Genomic DNA, 17229 nt, shown 5'->3' with positions numbered 1-17229 from the left:
GGGGTGCGGCGCGAGCCCGGAGCGCGCGCGCGTGCCGCGACCGGAGGATGGATGGATGGAGCGAGCGAGAACGCGAGCGTGCGCGCGCGCGCCCCTCTCCCCCTCCCTCCGCGCGGGCGCGAGGCCAAGCGCGAACGCGCTCCAACCTCCTCCTCTTCCTCCTCCCGCCCCTCCTCAACACCCCGCCCCCGCCCTCCCTTCCTCTTCCTTCTTTCGCTTTCGCGCGCCCAGCGACTGCTCGCGCCTGCTAGAAGGGCCCGAGCGCGTGCATCTGCCCCGCGGCCGCAGCTCGGCAGCATTTGCTCCAGGGGGCGGGGACCCGGCGGGGAGGAGGGGCGCCACGCCGCCGTCCAAAGTACCGGTGGACGGGGACGGGGGCGGGGAGATGGGCGGAGCCTTCGGGAGTCACCTCGGCCAATCGCCGTCTCCTCTCGGCCCGGCCGGCCCAATAGGACGGCGGTGGGTGGAGCGCCGTTCAAGGTGAGGTGCGCGGTGCGCAAGGGGCGGAGACCTTGTGCCGTCCCGGCCGGCTCCGGGGCGGGGGCAGCGGGTGGCGTCGAAAGAGAGCGCCGTCTCCCAGCCGAGCCTGGGACGCCTTCCGGCCCAGGCTCCCCCGCCCTTCCCTCCGGACTCCCGACTCTTCCCCCACCGCACACACTTTCAACTCAACCCCTCCACCCCGGCGTTTACCCCGAAGCGGGCTGCCACTTCTGTGAAGTGGCCAAGAGTTGAAGTGGGGCGCAGTTAGCACCTCTGGCTAGAAAAGCCATGAAGCCGAAGGGGCCCGTCCGAACCTCCGTTTCCCGTTTCTGTGCGAGTGTTGGCCCAGTCCAGGCCATTGAATCAACAAACGCCGGAATGAGGGTCCCCCGCTGAAGGCGGGGGCTGAGCTGCGCCTTTCGTAGCGGAGCGTCCTCCCCGCTCTCATCTTAATTTAGACCCGACACCTGCTCGCCTTTCCTGCTTCCGGAACCCACCACCTCTCAGTCTGCCTGGCACTGACCAGACCCTTCCCCCGAGCCGATACTACTTCCCTGGGTGTGCCCATATTCGCCAGCTTTCGCAGTCCTGCTTTACCTCCCCGAGGAAAGGGCCTAGATGCCTACACAGACGCTTCCGTCTCTGGGGACTCTGTCTGGAGTCCTGGGCATATGGCAGACCCCCTCCCTCAGGAGATAAGATTAAAGGGGAAAGACTTATGTCACATATTTTGGTACTACCATTGGCTCTTTAGTCCTCAGCAAACATTTATTGCGGTGAGAGCCCAAGACCAGGAGTCACATCTGAATTTAAATCTGTGGGCTTTTAACAAATGGAGCTTGGGCAAATCAATGTTGCTCCAGTTTCCTTTGCTGTCAACAGTTATAATGAGAGAATGAGAGTACCTATCTCATTAGGTTGTTGTGAGGATTGACAAGTCAGTGCATGTGAAAACGTAGCTCGTGGGGATGCTTGATAAATCTTATTACTGTGCTCTGTAAGAATTCTTACAAGGGCACACGTGCAAAAAAAAAAATGAAACTAAGACAGTTGTGACTCCAAGAAATTTGCAACTTGGTCCTCCCTAGTGGCACAAGCGGTTAAGTCTAGGCACTATGAAGCTATTTACAGTCACTGTTGCATTAGGCACTAGTTATATCCCCTGCCAGGGAGCTGACCCACATGGCACAGCAGACCTCTCCTGTCCCACTTGCTGCTCCCTTCAGCAGTGTGTTTCAGTAGACCTACCTGTTCTGCTCCCCCACTCTGTCTCTGATGAACCCTCTCATCCCCCACACCTCTGGCCTACACCCCAGCTCTTATATGCATAAATAAATAACTTTTAAAAATTACAACTTATAGACAGTAGAAAAATAATTGCCAAATAATATGATAAAGAAAAGGGAGGAGTGCAGAGGGAGATAGAAGATGGCCAGGGGGGCTCCAGTGATGTCAGGAAAGACTTTAGGACCATGCAGCAGTCTGGGAACTAGATAAAACAGCAATCGGTGGGGAGGCAGTGGAGGTAAGCAGGAGTACTTTGGAAAGACTTGCCTTTTAGTCACTCCGGAGTGCGGCATCTGGGAAATACCTAAAAGGGTTTTCAGGATTAATTGTGGTGAATGGAGTAAAGGAAAGAGACCTTGAAAACACTAACCAGATTGGAACCTCTGAGAATATGTGAGAATACACAGTGGCAAGTTCAGTCTGGGATATGTTAGACTTCCTGTTGATACAGTTAGTGGAAACTCAGACGGTGGTTTACCTTCGGTCCCGAGCAAGGGACTGAGGGACCAGGCTTTTAGGAGCCTCCATAATGTGAATCCGGAATTCTCCATGCTAGTGATACAGATCTGTTTCTCAGTCTCTAAATATGCCCAGCACAACCTGCCTAAGGAATTTACTATGCCCGGGAAGCCTTCCTGTCTCCTCCCTGTTTACCTTAATCCTTCCTCACTTCCCCACCCGTGGCCATTCTCACACCAAACTCCTTTACAGCTGGGTTATACTGTTCATTTGGCACATGGTCTGTGCTGCTCTGTGGTTGTGACCACGTTGGGCCCATGCCCAATCTCCACAGTCAGTAAATACTAAAGACTGTGCTCTCCCAGGCTCTGGGTGAGGCCTGGGGTTGTAGCAGTAAGCCAGAGAGACACACAGACCCTGTCCTAGCACTTACACAGCCCGACAGAGCCTGATGTGCATATTAAGGCATACAGGTTGCTGAAAAAATAAATGACAGAGAACTTTTCATGGGGGTGCCCCACCCCACTCTTCTGAAAAAGTGACCTTTTAAGTGTTGCCCTGAGTTATGACGCAGAGAGGTGAAGAGAAGCATTCTAGGGAGAGGGCATGGCTACATGTATGTACATACACAAGGCAAAGGGTGGTATGTTTCAAGACATGGATAGCTGGTATAGCTAGAATTGGAACAGAGACCAGAAGGGGATCCCCAGGGTCTCGGGGGCGGGGGGACATACTTACCTATTTTCCATGTTTTGTTTCTGAGTGTCAGATGAGCACTGGTTAATTTTAGGGTGTGGGATTTCTGTAACAAGGCGGCGGGTCAAGTGTCTTCTACTTAAGGAGATAGACAATAAACAAGTAAATGTCCATAGTTGTGGAGCTAGAGAAGAGAGAATGCTCTCAAAATGGTGGTCAGGGAGGGCCTGCTTGTGAAGGGACCTTTGAGTGAGGCATGAAGGATGAGAAACCAGTGATGTGAAGTGTTGGGGGGATAGAATGGTGGCAAAGAGGACAAGAGAAAGACCCTGTGGTATACATGTTTGAACAAACAAGAGTTCACTTGAATGGATCCCTGTGAATTAGGGAGAGTGGGATGAGAGAAGGTGGAAGTGAAACAGGGACAACCAAGCTTTGGGCTGTGGTAAGAGATGCCGAGTTGTAAGTACAGAAGTAAATCAGATTTGTTTTGAAATGACCGCTTTGACTGCTGTGTGGAAAATCAACGAGGGGACAAGAGCACGGGCAGGAAGACCAGTTTTAGGTCTTTGCAGAGCATTATGGAAGCATTAAACAGGATGGGGGGGGCAGGAGTGGAGAGCATAGACAGATTTCAGAGAGACACACAAGTGGAATGGACAGGTCTTGGCCACTGAATGAAGGTGTAGCTGAAAGGAGAGGATTCAAGGCTGATGCCCTGGATTCTGGACTGAAAAACGAGAAGGTTGGTGATTATTTTGGATCTTGAGGTATAAGGTGTCTGCAAGGTATCTCAGAGGAGACACAGGTGTCCACAGAGGGCTGTAGCTTGGAAGAGCAGTTTCTGTAAACACCACCTTTTGGATAGTTTTGGGTAATCTGGAGGCTCAGAGCAAGTAGGATCAAAAGGAGGAGGACCTAATGCCAGCAGATCTAATACTTAGATGGCAAGAAACACGATGAACATGTTGGGGACCTTAAAGTCACCCAGGAGGAACCATGAGTGGGCGGTGAGGAAACGGGAGACCATGAGGAATAGTGAGTTTTTCAGGTTGGCCAAGGAGAGGAATGTCAAGTTAAGGGGAAACTCTAAGACAGGTCTAGGTCTTGGCCCTTAGTTCCAGGAACCCAGACAAGGCCTGTGCAGGTAAGTCTGTCTTCTTTAACCACACATAGTCCTTATGGCCCAGCAAGTTTCTTACCTGTAGACTAAGTAGAGCTGGGAGAGTTGCTCCTAACCCTGGGTCACACTTAGGGTTCACAGAGCAAGGGTTACCCCATCTCTGTACGACTGGAGCAAACCCTTCCCTATAGTTCAAGACCCAATTTCCCAGGCGGGAAATATATTTGTTCAGTCTTCAGTGGTCTGAACCCAAGATAAGCAAACTGAATTAAGGGCAATAGTAGCACAGAAGAACATGAATGTAGGTCTATCATGGAATCTTTAGGATGGTTCCAGAAAGGGGTAAGCCAGCTAGCTGGCTTTCTACATTGAATCTGTTGGGCCACCCAGGGCCTCCATCTTCGATTCCAGTGACCAGACAGTAGGCAAACCTTTGTTTTTCACTTTATTGTACAAAAAAAAGGGAAAACAAAACTTCCACAGTTGGCCTTAAGCTTAGGCAGACACCTCTAAGCCACTCCCTCCCGCCTCCCATGATACAAATTCAAGTTGTAGTTGTTGTTGAAACCTACAAAAACACTCCTTAAATATTAGAAAAAAAAAAAGGGGGGGAGTGGGGGCCCTCCCACCCCAGCCATCCCATCCCAGTGCCAAAATGCACTCAGAGTGACCTCTCACAGCACCAACACCCCCACTCCCACAGCCCAGTTCGTACTGTAAGAATTTCTCAATTTTCAAAACAGGAAAAAAAAAAAGTGCCCCAAAGTTGCTTTTAAATGAAAACACATTCCACTAAAACACAACAGTGTAGGGGCATTCAAACAGGGAAATGGGGTTCTTTGCAGGGGATCTGGGGAATAGAACCTAGGAGCCCCTGTACCTAATTCCAGGATCAGGACAAAGGGAGTGGGAGTAGGGAGTGTACCTCCCCGGCCCCCCACCCCCAGCACCATGTCCAAGGCAAGTTGTCTGCCTCCCTTTGGGAGCAGGGACCCACGGTTCCCACCCCAGCCCGGAGGCAGTTCCCACTCTCCCCACCCCATGGCTTTCCTTCGGAGGAGGTGGAAAAGCACACAACCCTATTAAATAGGTCACTGACATGATTGGGGGGGAGGGAGTGGGGGAGGCCAAAATTTAATCAAATACAAGAAAGTTAAATGCACAGACACAAGGTGGCTTGCTTCTTAAGAGTCTAGGAACCCGGGTTCCAAAAATTTGGGGATGGCTGGAAAGGGTTAGAGGGACAGCTGCAAAAGCAGCTTTTGCAGACCTCTTCCCCAGCTGTGGGTTTAGGAGTGGGGAAGGGAGCAGACCTGAGAAATCAAAGGAAAGGGGGCCGGGAGATAAGGGGGAAAGGCAGGAGAGGTGTAGGTAAGAGCTTCCACCACAGTCCTTGAAGCCCGGGCTGAGCTTAGGGCGGCCAGGCAGGCCTGGGATGAGCGGCCGAGGCCTTGCCCACCCAGTAAGAGCTTTCAGGTTCACCTGTCTGTGCCCTTCCCACCACCCTGCTGGACACCGGAGACCAGCAACAGCTCAGTCACGTAGCCCTGGCAGAGGGAAGCCGGGATAGGAAGCAGAGAGTGGCTTCAGTACACCCCCCAAAACCAGATATTAGGCAAAGCAGAGGATGCGGAGAAAGGGGCTGCCCCAGCCTGTTCCCCCCAGGACCAGCGTTTCCCTGGCCCCCAACCCTTTTACAGATTCAGACTGAGGTGAGTGCCCCCTTCTCGCTCTCACACACTCACACACATACATCCACAGGTGCACCCATGTTATGTACAGGACACACGCACGCACGCACACACGCACACACACTTTTCCATATGCATCAAGACCGTTTTAAAAAAGTCCCAGACCTACCCCCTAAACCCTCCCTCTCCCAGAAATGACAACAGAGACGGCAGCCGAGATCGGTAGGAAACGTCTCGTTGACAGCTCAGAGCTTAAAAAAAAAATATATATACACATATATAAAAAACACTTCTGCCCCTCCCCCAGGAGTGGGTCCAGGCAGCTCCTTCCTGCAGGGGCAGGGGAGAGGGCTGTGGGGCAGTGCCCATTTTCTCACAGGCACCTGCCCTCCTCTCCCCACATCTTCCCTGCCTCCAGTTCCAATGCAGGGGTCCAGGCAGCAAGCCCCTCTGGGGAGGGTCCTCCCCAAGTTCTACCCACCCGAGGGCTGGGCTGCAGGTGTGCAGGGCCTCACTAAACTCTTTGGGACCTCCCCACCCCAGCCTAGGTCCATTGTCCATGCCGGAACCGCAAGTGCAGAAGAGGGGTAGGCTGGGCCAGTCCATGGTGGCTCAGGCTGCGGGCTGTGCCCCCCGGAGGGCCCCCAGGGCTGAAGTCTCTGAGGCTGCAGAGTCCTGGCCTGGGTTCCTCCAGCCCCTCCCCCCACCATTCGTTGTTTAAAAAAAGAAAGAAAAGAAAGAAAGAAAGTGGGGGAGCCCAGGGGTCAGGGGACAGGACATGGGGGAGAAACAAAGGTGGTCAGTGGGGAGGGCGCCCAGCGGGGCCGAGCCTCAGTTGGAGTCAGAGTCTGAGGAGTCCCCTGAGGAGGAGGAGCTGGAGCTGCTGCCCTCAGACTCGTTGTCGTCGTCCTCGTCGTCGTCCTCGTCATCCTCGTCGTCGTCGTCGTCCTCCTCGTTCTGGGGGGAGGGGGCACTTCACCAGGTGGCCCTCCCCGCAGGCCTGTCCCCACCCTCCGCTCCCACCAGCCTGTGGCCGCACCTCATCCCCGTCCTCGCTCTCATCTTCACTGCTGGACTCGGAGGAGTCCCCGCCATCCTCCGAGGAGTCCCCGTTCTCGTCGTCGTCGTCTTCTTCATCCTCATCCTCATCCTCTTCGTCCTCTTCGTCCTCCTCCTCAGACTCCTGGAGGGACGGCGGCTCACGTCACGTCCCTCCCAGGCCCGCCCCCCCACCCGGCCATCTGGAGGGCCTCCTTACCGACTTGGACTGCAAGGTCGTCCGGCTGGACTTGGGGTTCGGGCCTCGAAGCTTGGTCATACTCTTACGTTTCTGTAGGAGAGGATGGGTACAGGCAAAGAGGACCACTGTGAGTTCCACAGCCCCCCACCTCCCGGTGCCCAGCCCCACCCTGTCCCCAGGCCAGACTCACATTGGAGATGTACTCTTTGTATGCTGCGCGGTCCTGGGGAGACAGACTCTGGGGGAGACAGAGCAGGGGGGATGGTCGGAAGGCAACCGAGTGCTATGCAGAGGGTCTCGTCATTCCATTTTACACCTGGCCCCCCGCAGCCCCATACCTCGGGCCTCAGCGGAGAGCCCCGGGATCCAAAAACACGGCTCCTGGTATTTCTGCTTCCAGCTGCCCTCAGTCCTTCCCTAAGCTGCCCTCTCGTATGACTTCTGGGTTGCACGTCTTTCCTGTTGCTCTCACTGTACTCGGACCCCGGAGTCAGGGTCCTCCTCCACTTGGGGAAGCCTCCCCACCCGCCGTGAGTCATGCAGCTTGGTGGCATCACCCCCACTCTAACACCCAGCCCAGAGCTGTGGACCTGGCAAGCCTGGGGCTTGCCCAACTTCTGGAACACCTGAACCCTGCTGTCCCCTGGGTCCTCAGCCAACCTGTGAGGGTGGTGGTGGGGGACTATAGGCGGTTCTCCCCGTTTTACAGATCTGAACGCCTCAATGAAGCAGAGGGGAGCTCACAGGCGGGAGGGGGAGCCGCTGATCTTCAGCAATAATCTCTCCCCTGCAGGACGGACGCGCCCTGAGACCGGGGACGCACCCCAGCCGCCCGGAGCCCTCTCCTTCCAACGGGTCTCTGCCTCTCACCTTTACCCAGAGATCCAGGTGCACCTTGTACTGCTTCTGCTGCTCTTCGGCCAGCTTTTTGTAGTGCTCCTTCTGGCTTTGGGAGATGCGCTGCCAGCGGCTGCCAATCTCTACCATGCGCTCCTTCAGCGGCAGGTGGTTCAGCTCACCGTTGGACAGCAGCTCCTGAGAGAACTTCTGGTAACCATTCCTGGGGTGCAGGGGGTGCAAGGAAGGTCAGAATACCAGCCAGGCAACCTTCTAGCTGACTGTCCCCACCCCAGGCTGGGCTCAAGCCCCCAGACTCACATGGGAGGCTTCTTGGGTTCTCCTTGGAACTTCATTTTCTTGGATGAGTTTGCAGCAGCAGGGGGTGCCCGCATCTCACTCAGCTCTCTCTGCAGGAAAACCAGGAACGTCACTCACCCCAACCCCAGCTCCTAAAACAGGCTGACCTCTCACCCCACGCCATTAGTGCCTTGCCGACTCTCCTTTTATACAAAGGAGAAACTGAGGCAGAGCCAGGGAGACACTTCAACAACTCCCACCTGTGCTGGGCACTGCTGATTAAAAGTGCTTTCAATGAGGCCTCTCTGGTGGCACAAGGGGTCAAGTCTCAGCACTACTGAGCTGCAGTAGTGTGAGTTCAATCCCCACATGGCGCGGCAGACCTCTCCCATCTCCCCACTGCTCCCCTCAGCACTACATTTCAGCAGATCTGCCTGTTCTGCTCCCCACTGTCTCTGGTGAGTCCTCTCACCCCCCGCATCTCTGGCCTGCACCCCAGTTCTTATATGCATAAATCTTAAAAAAAAAAAAGTGCTTTCAAAATCACACTTGTGATGATCAGTGTCAGCCCCGTTTTACTAAGGTGCAACTGAGCCTTGGAGGAGGAAGTTAAGTGGCTTGTTCAGGGTCAAACCACCAAGGCTGGGTGGGGCTTCCAGTGCCAAGCTCCACACAATGAGCAAGAGTTGCCCACCCCAAACAGGGCTCTTGAGGAGGCAGGTGTCCCCCAACCCCCTGCCCCGCTAGCCAGCAGCCCCTCTGTCACCTCATAGCGCTTTTGGTCTTCAGCTGCCTTCTTAATCCACATCAGTTTCTCCTTCTTCTCCATGTTGTTCCATGTCATCTCCATGGCTTTCAAGGCCTTCACTCGGTCATTCTGGGGACAGACAGGGGTATCAGGTGTGGGAGGGTCATCTGGGGCTGAAGGCCAGCATGGGCAAGCTGCAGAACCACCCCCTTCCCACCTTGAAGCGGGCCAGGTAGTCGCCGATGACGCTCTGTTGCCAGATCTCCTCGGCTCTCTTGGGTGACTCTGGCAGCTTGCCCCGGTCTTCGCGCTCCCCCCCGGGCTTCCTCTCCGACTGGGCCTTCAGTGCTGCTTCCCGGGCCTTGTACTTGGCCTGCCAAGGAATGCACGGGGTGTTATGCTTCCTGGCCACCCCCAGGGGGCGCGCGCTCCCCATCCAGCAGTTGAAAGCTCTGCCGGACACTGCAAGAGCCCGGCAAGCAGAGGCCAGGGCTGTGCAGTCTCCAGCATCATCAACCAGCTCCCAGGGGAACGACCGCCCTCAGCTGACAGCTTCCCGCCTTCCGGCTTTGCTGGCTCCCAGCCCCACCATCTGAGCCCGACAGAGCACACGTGCAGCGTCTGAGGAAATGCAGCTCGCCCTTAGAGCAAAATGGTCCAGGCTGGGGCCCGGCAGGCCTCCGTTCTGGCAAATCTGACCTTCTTCTTCTCCGATAGGTCGTTCCACATGCGGGCCAGCAAGCGGGTCAGCTCGCTCTCTGAGAGCTCTGGCCGTTCCTCCTGCAGCTGCCGCCGCTTCTCTTCAGAGAAGATGAACATGGCTGATACGGGTCGCTTGGGCTTCTCCGAGCCACCCTGTAGACGTGCAGAGAGCGCTGGGGTCCACCCAGTGCTGACGGAGCCCGGTCCTCACCCCACCCAACCTGCTCAGTCATGCTCCCCGCCTACCTTGCCCCCTTCCTGGGAGGGCTTCTTGGAGGCAGGGCTGGTGGCTTGCTTCTTGTTGATGTTCAACATCTTCTCCTCTCCCAGGACTCGCTGCTGCTCCTCCTCGGGCAGGCTCTGGTCCAGGGAGAAGAGGTGGCATGGGGTACACGCCTGGCCCTCTGTCTGCTCCCAGGGTGGCCACCACGCCTCGACCACCCACCCCCAGGCTTCTCTGCCACGGTCCCATGCACGGAGACTCACCTCCAGAAAACGGAGCAATTCCACCTCGTAATCCTTCTTTTTCTGGGAAAGGAAGGGTATTTTGGGTCAGTCTGAGGGCAGCCTCACTGGCGACCCTCTAGAGGGAACAGCAGCCCGCAGCAAGCTGTCCAGAGCCTCTGTGAGGCTTAATCACACTCCAACAGGTGTTAAGCACGGAGCCCGAGACTGTCTGCCCTCGATCAGCCCAGATGCTGAACCTAGCAAAAGACCACGTTTGAAGCCGGTGCCAAAGACACGTCTGACTGACCATAGCTAGGGTCAGACCTCAGGCCTCAAAGCCCTGAGTTCAGGGTCCTTCCCGCCAGAGTTCACCTGGTCGCACTTCTTGTGATAGGCGTCCTTCTCCTTCTGAGAGAGCAGCTTCCACTGCTGACTGCACAGCACCATGCGCTCTGTGCTGGGCACGTCCTTCATGTTGGCCATCAGCTCTGCGCAGTACAGCGAGTAGCTGTTCCTGTCAACGCCAGCAGGAGAGGAGGGGCGCCCCGGTGAGCAACCGGGGAGCCCTGGGTAGGGTAGCAGGCTTTCACTCTCAAGAGACTGGGCGTAGGCCCAGGTCCCAGCTGCCAACTGCCCACCCACCCACCCACCCACCCAGGGCAGTGCTCACGGAGGTGGCTTGGTGGGTCGCCCGTCAAACTTGTCCTTGAGCTGGCGTTCGGCCTTGGTGAGGGTGGACTTGGTGATGCCCTCCTCACTGATATTCAGTTCGGGGTGCTTCTGGATATAGTCTCGCATAATCTCCTGCAGAGTGAGGTGGGGGGATGGAGGGCAACGGGGTGTGGGGTTAGCTGGGCAGGGGAGGGGGAGAGCCGCTGGGGAGGGGAGGCAGGGAGCAAAGCTGGGGGCTGCCGTGTGTCTGCTGTCACACGAGACGAGACGAGCCGTGGTGCCCTGCCCTGCCCTAGCCTGAGATCTCATGGGTGGGGGAGGAGTAGGGACAGAGGCGAGGGGCCCAGAAGGCCCCTCCCTCAACGGGAGGTGGGGAGTGACCGCCTCCCGCAGAGTGCGGAGGCCAGAGTCAGAGGGCAGAGGCCCGTGAAGAGCCGGACGGGGCGGAGCGCAGCGGAAGCCTAACCTCGTACTCCTTCCGCTGCTCCAGGGCCTTATGAATCCATTTCAGCCTCTTTTTGTCCGAGAGCTGAGACCACTGCTTCCCCAGGGAGTCCTTCACCTCCTTCGTAGTGGCCTGCAAACCAAAAGCCGTCAGACACACACAGGCAGCCAGGGGCAAGGGCAGGGGCGGGGGAGGGGGGCACAAGGCCCCCGCCCCCTCAGGCCACAGGAGGTCACGTGAGTGTCCCCCACAGACCAGGAGGGGAAGGCGGAGAGGTGGGGGTCCCGCCTGGGTGCAAGGGGACAGGCTCATACACGCACGCACGCACACGCTCGCACGCCAGCTGGCCCAGGCCCTGTCCATGCAGCCCACCCCTGGGGAGGGGCCTCCTCTCCTGCTCCCCTGCACCGTGCGTGCCCAGCCGACCTGGCGCGGCTCCCCCCTTACCACCGCTGTGTGCCCTCCACCCCCACCCCCTGGCCGGACACTCACATCTGGCCGGACTTTGAGATACACCTTCTTCTCGTGGGTGTACCACAGCTGCTGGGGGGTTTTGGGTTTCTCGGGGATGTCCGACTTCTTGGCATTCTGGATTAGGTCTGGGTGATCCTCCCTAGCCAGTGTGTGGGGAGCAACGATCAGTGGGTGGAGGGGGGCCCCTGTCTGGGAGACCCAAGCTAGCTGCCCCGCCCACCAGGTTCCTAGGCCAGCCTGGGCTTGGAGGCAGCAGCTACCTGCCCACCCCTACCCTTGCGCATGGTCTGCTAAGGTCTCACATGTGTCCCATCCATCTTCCATGCGTCAGGGATGGCAAGCTCGAGGTTCTGGTCAGTGCCAGCCTATCCTGCCACACCCAGCACCCTGTGGCCCTCCTCTGGGCTCCATCCACTGCCTTACCTGAAGCGGGCCAGATTTCTCTCGAACTCCTGTTTCTCTCTCTGGAAGTCCTGAATATATTTCATCTGGGGGGAGGAGGTCACGGGGTCATCCACGACCCAAGGCCCGAGTTATAAAAGCCACCCAGAGTCCTCCTGGCTAGCTACTTTGCTGTCCACTTGGTGACACGAGTGAACAGAGAATGGGGGGAGCCAGCAGGCCGTCACAGACTGCCTCCCGGTGGGCTCAACCACAGCCCTGACTATTGGCTTAGAACCACAATGGGAGCCACAGGGGCCTCCCCAAACACATCTGAATTTATTCCCTCTTTGCAACAGGAACAGTCTCATGGCGGGGGGCTGGGGGGATGCCGTACCCAGCCACACCCGGTGAGCAGTAATAGGGCTGGACTCCCCTACTGGGACCCCTCCCCCACGTCCCGTAACGAGGAGTCAGGAGGTGTCGGTCCCTTTTCTGGCATCGGTGGCAGCTCAGCCGACAATGGCCTGCCCCTCACAGGGCGCACACAGGGCCGGGGGACACTTGAGTCCTGCCTTTCAAGGCACAGAAGGTTGGAGAGAACCCAGGATGAATTCTTGCAGTGCACGCCTCCTGACAGACCTATCTGAACGCCCCCATCCCTTCTCTGGGTCCCTCAGCTGATACCACCTGCCTCCCCTCGAGCCACCATGTTGTCCCCTCCTCTAACCCTCTCACCTGGGCTCGGGGCTATTCGGCTCCTCACCGTGCCCTCCTCCCCCTGCCCTGCTCCTCTATCCCCCCACCCCCACTCCCTTGGCACCACCAGGCCCAGCCCCTTCCTACCGCCCAGCCCCTTCCTACCGCTCCACGCTCCACACTTTTCCCTCCTTTCCAGTCTGTCTTTTTCATTCCTCTCACCCTGTCCTGACTCACAAGCAACATCCCCTCTCCCTTCTCACTCATCTCCCCAGATTAGCAAGAGGCCAGGGGCTCTCACGCCTGAGCCCCACCCCTGCCTCCCGCAGGCACCAGGGCAGGCAGGCTGGCAGCCTCACTTTCCGTGGGGCAGAGGCCAGTCTCTGCCCTAATCTCAGTCTTCCACAGATGAAATAGCAGCTTTTAGAGCTGGAAGGTACCGCACAGCTCAGGCCCACCCTCCACACCTCAGGTAAAACTAAGCCTGGAGAAGCGCAGCGACTTACCTCAGGGCACGCTACAGCAAACGATGGAGCCAGAACAGGCCCGGGTCATGTGTCCCCAGGCCCACGCCCTGTCCATCTTACCATGGAGCTTCTTCTGCCCTTCCCTGGAGCTGTGCCCTCTGCCTCTGCCCCCCATCCTCTGAGTGTCTGGGTGCTGCATGTCCAGCCAACACTGGACATCCCCATCAAAGGTGTCAAGAATAGCTCCAGCAAGTCCCGCTCCCGCTCAGCTTGGTCCTCAGTGTTACCCAGCTGAGCTGGCTCTGAGCATTTACGGGTACAGAACCCACGGCAGGTGAGCTGCAGTCAGGGGGACACACCAGGGAAAGGGCCATTCACAGAGCAATGACCGGTGCCCCCACCAGAAGGGGGCCACGCACACTTCCGTCTCCTTTCCTAGCAGACGTGCCTCCCATTTCTCCTGACACCACTCACCCACATCTCTCCCCGCCAGGACCTCCTCTCTGCGGCCATCTCTCTCCCTAACTTGCCTCACCAGAGTCCCACCTGCAGGCTCCAAGGCTTTGCTGCTGACCCGTGTGAGACCACACGCCCTCACAGGGAAGGCCGTGTCCATCCCTGCCCCAAGCCAAGGGTCTCAGATGGTCTGGCACAGCACGAGGCCGTAGGAGAGCTGTGTCTGGGTGAACAGGTGTGCCTGGGGGAAGGAAGTCCATCTAGCGTGTGGACGTGACAGGGAGGAGAGTGCTAGACCGGGGGTCTGGAGCGCTAACCCCAAGTCCTGCTCTAGCATCATGAGCTGTGTGGCCTAGGACACAACACCCTCCTGCACGTCAGCGCTTTGCCCACAAAATCGGGATAACCCCCTTCTGGGGTTACCTTTATGAGGATACTGCGAACATCAAACGTGACCGTGTTGGGAGGGTGAAGAGCTGCTGAGGAACCTAACGAGGACACGTGCGTAGGAGAAGAGCTCTAGGAATTCTCCACGGGGCAAAAGGCTGGTCCGAGTGCCTGCCTCAGTCTGGGTGACAATGCCCAGCATGACGGTGTGTGGGCCTGGGAGGGGTGAGAGGTGTGGCTGCTCAAGACCCTACTCTGCGCTGCTGACCTGCCCATGTCCCCATGTCTAAACCCCTTGTCCGTCCCACCAGCCGCTCCCAGTCTGTCCCCTCCTCCCACCTTCTTCTTCTCTGGCAGCTCCTTGTATTTCTTGGACAGAATCTTGGTTAGGTCCAGGTTGCTCATCTCAGGATGGAGTTTAGCATACTTGGCCCGCTTCTCCATGAAAAAGCGAAAGTAAGGGGTCAAGGGCTTCTTTGGGAAGTCTGGGTGTTTCTAGAAGGAGGGAAAAGGGAAGGGTGAAGGTTAGACACCGTCCATTCTGCGGACCACTCTCTTACCCCTCGGGCTCCTCCCTGTCACTCACCTTGAGCTTTTTGCCTTTGTAGGGATTCTTGACATGTTCCTGAGCGTCAAGGATTAGTTCTGTCAATGTGCGGAATTTTCTCACCTGGAAGTAAAAAAGGAGATGAACGCAAGGGGAATTTCAGCAGATGAAAATACCACCCAGGAGTGCACCACTGTCCAGTGCGTCCCCACCACTTTCCACTGGACTGAAGTTATCTAAGGAAGGGGGGCAGAGGCCAAGGAGTCCCTGGCACCCAGGCAGACACCCAGGCACTGGCCCCTGCCAACTCCAGAGTCCCAGGCAGTCAGTACACTGCACCGAAGGATACCAACGAGGTTGTGGCTGTCTGTGCCGCACCTCACTCAACCCCCAGAACAACCCCAGGTGACAGAAACTCCAAGATGGCAAGAGTTCAAGGCCACATAGCAAAATGACAGAACTGAGAATGCTGGGCCACCTCCCAAAATGCACCCGGGTGACCGCATAAGCACCTCGCTTGATCTCTTTCCTTCCTCTTTCCAGACTTGTTTCATCTCCCCCATCAGAAAGCTTGAGGCAAGGGTACATGTGGATGTCTATTAGGAAAGGGGGGGTCAATTACCTCATTAGAAATCTCCACCCACTTATGCTTGCACATGTCTCCAGAAAAGTCTTTAAATGCTACTTTTTCCCAGTCCATATGTGACTCGGTGGTTTTGAACTTGGAGCTATCATTTGACGGAAGGTTGTTCTTCATGCATTCCAGCAAAGTCAGCATGTCTTCCTGGGACCAGCGGTCTGGCGGGGGGTGACACAGGCAATCACGCAAGGTTCACGCTATTCCCCCATCCTTTCTCAGTCCTTAGGCACTCAACCCTTTCTCCCCCGAAGGCCCCAATTACTCGTTACCTCCCATCTGAAGGCACAGACAAGACATGGTCTACCCCTAAAGAAAAATTAGGGTCACAAGGATTAGAGCTGGGACCCCAGTCCAGACAGGATCATACCTAGAAAGCTAGACTTGAACTCAGGTCTGGCTTACTCCAGAGCTAACATTACTTCTGACGTGCCACACTGCCAAGGCCACTATTTATTGTAAGACAGGGAAGGGAGCGTCTGTGATTTAGGGCACTCTGTGGCAAAACAGGCGGCTTATCAAAGAGGGGGAGAAGCAGAGAGGTAAACACATCTAAATGTCAAGTCCGTTTCAAGTCCAACGCAGCTAAATGTCACCAATTTCAAGTCCAAGTTCTAGGTGGATGCCCAAATGTGTAAGGCCTGAGAACAAGGTGTGGGCAGTGTGGAGAAACCAAATGGATGTTTCTTGCCAACACAGCTAGAAGTGAGCTGAGACCTAGACACTCCATCACCCTGCCCCTTAGGGTCCCTTCAAAGACTAAAGGAGAATTTTGGTCAAGAAAAAATGGAATGGAAATGAAAAAGCACACAGGATAGCTGTAAGGCATGGGGGGGGGCATGTGGGCCCAGGCAGAGAACCCTCAGTTCTGAGTGTTCTCCTCAGCCACCATCTCCCTATGGGCTAGGGGGTCTGGACTAGCTGTTTTCATAGAAATGAAACTAAGTAGAAATACAGCCCCAGGAAGGCCAGGGCTTTTCATTTGCATGTGCATCTGGTGGCTTGGGCCAGGGTTTCCAAAGAGCGGGTCACACAGACCCACAGTCCTCTCCCCTCCCAGTGTCCCACAGGCACTGCCCGATGCTCAGTGCACCCCACCCTGGCCCTGTCCTCGCTAGATCGCTACTGGATGCAGTCCCAGCAGTGTGGCCCATGGCATGGGGTTGCAAGCCAAACGCCCTTTACCTCCAACCTGCCTCAGCAAAAATCTTGTTCTCTGAACAATCACCAAAAAATCCACAAGTGTCCTGGGTCTGCTTCTTCTCCCCCCCACCCCCGTTTCTCCCACTCTGACACTGGACTGGCGTATACCCTGTTCTGGGAACCCAGAAGGAAGGCTTGACTGGGCTTCTCTCTCTCTAGATAGGTGGGGGGACAAGAATGTGAAAACACCATCTACAGGCTCAAGGCCAGATAATTTGCTCAGTCAAAACCCCTAGTGTGAGGATGCTTGACTTTGGAGAACCCTGAAGACCTTGCGTCCCAGCTCAGTGCAGAGAAGGCAGACTGGATAAACCCTTTAGGAAAGGGAGTGGGCCCTTGTGGAAAGGGGTGGGGGGGTGAAGTTGAGGACTGAGGTTGGGATTCCTACCTTGGCCTTTGGGGGCGGCCATTTCCAGGTCTGTGGGGCAGTCGGCCTCTCCGTTCATTCTCCAGCCGTCCAGCCAGTCCAGCCACCTCCTCGGTCGCGCTGGCCGGGCACCCCGGGATCAAAGCCACCTCACCCTTTACAAGAGATACCAGTCCCCACTCAGGCAGGCGAGAGGTGAGGGACTTTCTACTCCTCCCTCCCCCAGAGGGGAGGGGGCACAAGTCCACACTCTCAGAGACCCTGCCAGGACCCCTGCAGACTTAAAGGGTCGGTGGGTGTTCGCTCCTCCTCTTCCTCCTAGCCCCCTCCCCCAGCCCCTGCAACCCGGCTCCGCGGCGCGCGCCCTCCCCTGCCCACGCGAGAGACTGCTCCCGGCTCCCGCGTGCAGCTAGCGCCCGCCCTCCGCCCTCCGCCCTCCTTCCCCCACCCAGGGCCAAAAAAAAAAAAAAAAAAAAAAACCTCC

General features: G+C 56.7%; 1 protein-coding gene across 3 annotated transcripts in view; it reads right to left on the bottom strand.

Annotated features, from left to right (window-relative positions):
• Window positions 1-4503: 4503 nt before the first annotated feature.
• Window positions 4504-17229, bottom strand: part of UBTF (upstream binding transcription factor, RNA polymerase I) — an 18981-nt gene continuing 6255 nt past the window's right edge. For 2 of the 3 annotated variants that reach the window (XM_004684093.2, XM_012726413.1), the window contains exons 2-21: window positions 16767-16900; window positions 15161-15336; window positions 14578-14661; window positions 14331-14486; window positions 12025-12089; window positions 11620-11740; window positions 11149-11259; window positions 10681-10814; window positions 10383-10524; window positions 10050-10091; window positions 9810-9923; window positions 9561-9716; window positions 9079-9234; window positions 8880-8990; window positions 8135-8223; window positions 7847-8036; window positions 7167-7214; window positions 6995-7066; window positions 6776-6919; window positions 4504-6693 (exon numbers count right to left, since the gene is read on the bottom strand). In XM_004684093.2, the coding sequence (XP_004684150.1) occupies window positions 6568-6693; window positions 6776-6919; window positions 6995-7066; window positions 7167-7214; window positions 7847-8036; window positions 8135-8223; window positions 8880-8990; window positions 9079-9234; window positions 9561-9716; window positions 9810-9923; window positions 10050-10091; window positions 10383-10524; window positions 10681-10814; window positions 11149-11259; window positions 11620-11740; window positions 12025-12089; window positions 14331-14486; window positions 14578-14661; window positions 15161-15336; window positions 16767-16824 (2295 nt within the window). In that variant the 5' untranslated portion in view covers window positions 16825-16900 and the 3' untranslated portion in view covers window positions 4504-6567. The remainder of the gene's footprint in view (window positions 6694-6775; window positions 6920-6994; window positions 7067-7166; window positions 7215-7846; window positions 8037-8134; window positions 8224-8879; window positions 8991-9078; window positions 9235-9560; window positions 9717-9809; window positions 9924-10049; window positions 10092-10382; window positions 10525-10680; window positions 10815-11148; window positions 11260-11619; window positions 11741-12024; window positions 12090-14330; window positions 14487-14577; window positions 14662-15160; window positions 15337-16766; window positions 16901-17229) is intronic. The other variant, XM_004684094.2, reaches the window with a different exon arrangement.

Source organism: Condylura cristata, unplaced genomic scaffold (genome assembly GCF_000260355.1).
Source record: "Condylura cristata isolate star-nosed mole 26May11 unplaced genomic scaffold, ConCri1.0 scaffold00017, whole genome shotgun sequence".
Classification (NCBI taxonomy): Eukaryota; Metazoa; Chordata; class Mammalia; order Eulipotyphla; family Talpidae; genus Condylura; species Condylura cristata.
Note: the sequence above shows the minus strand (reverse complement) of the source record. Positions and strands in the feature narration are given on the sequence as shown.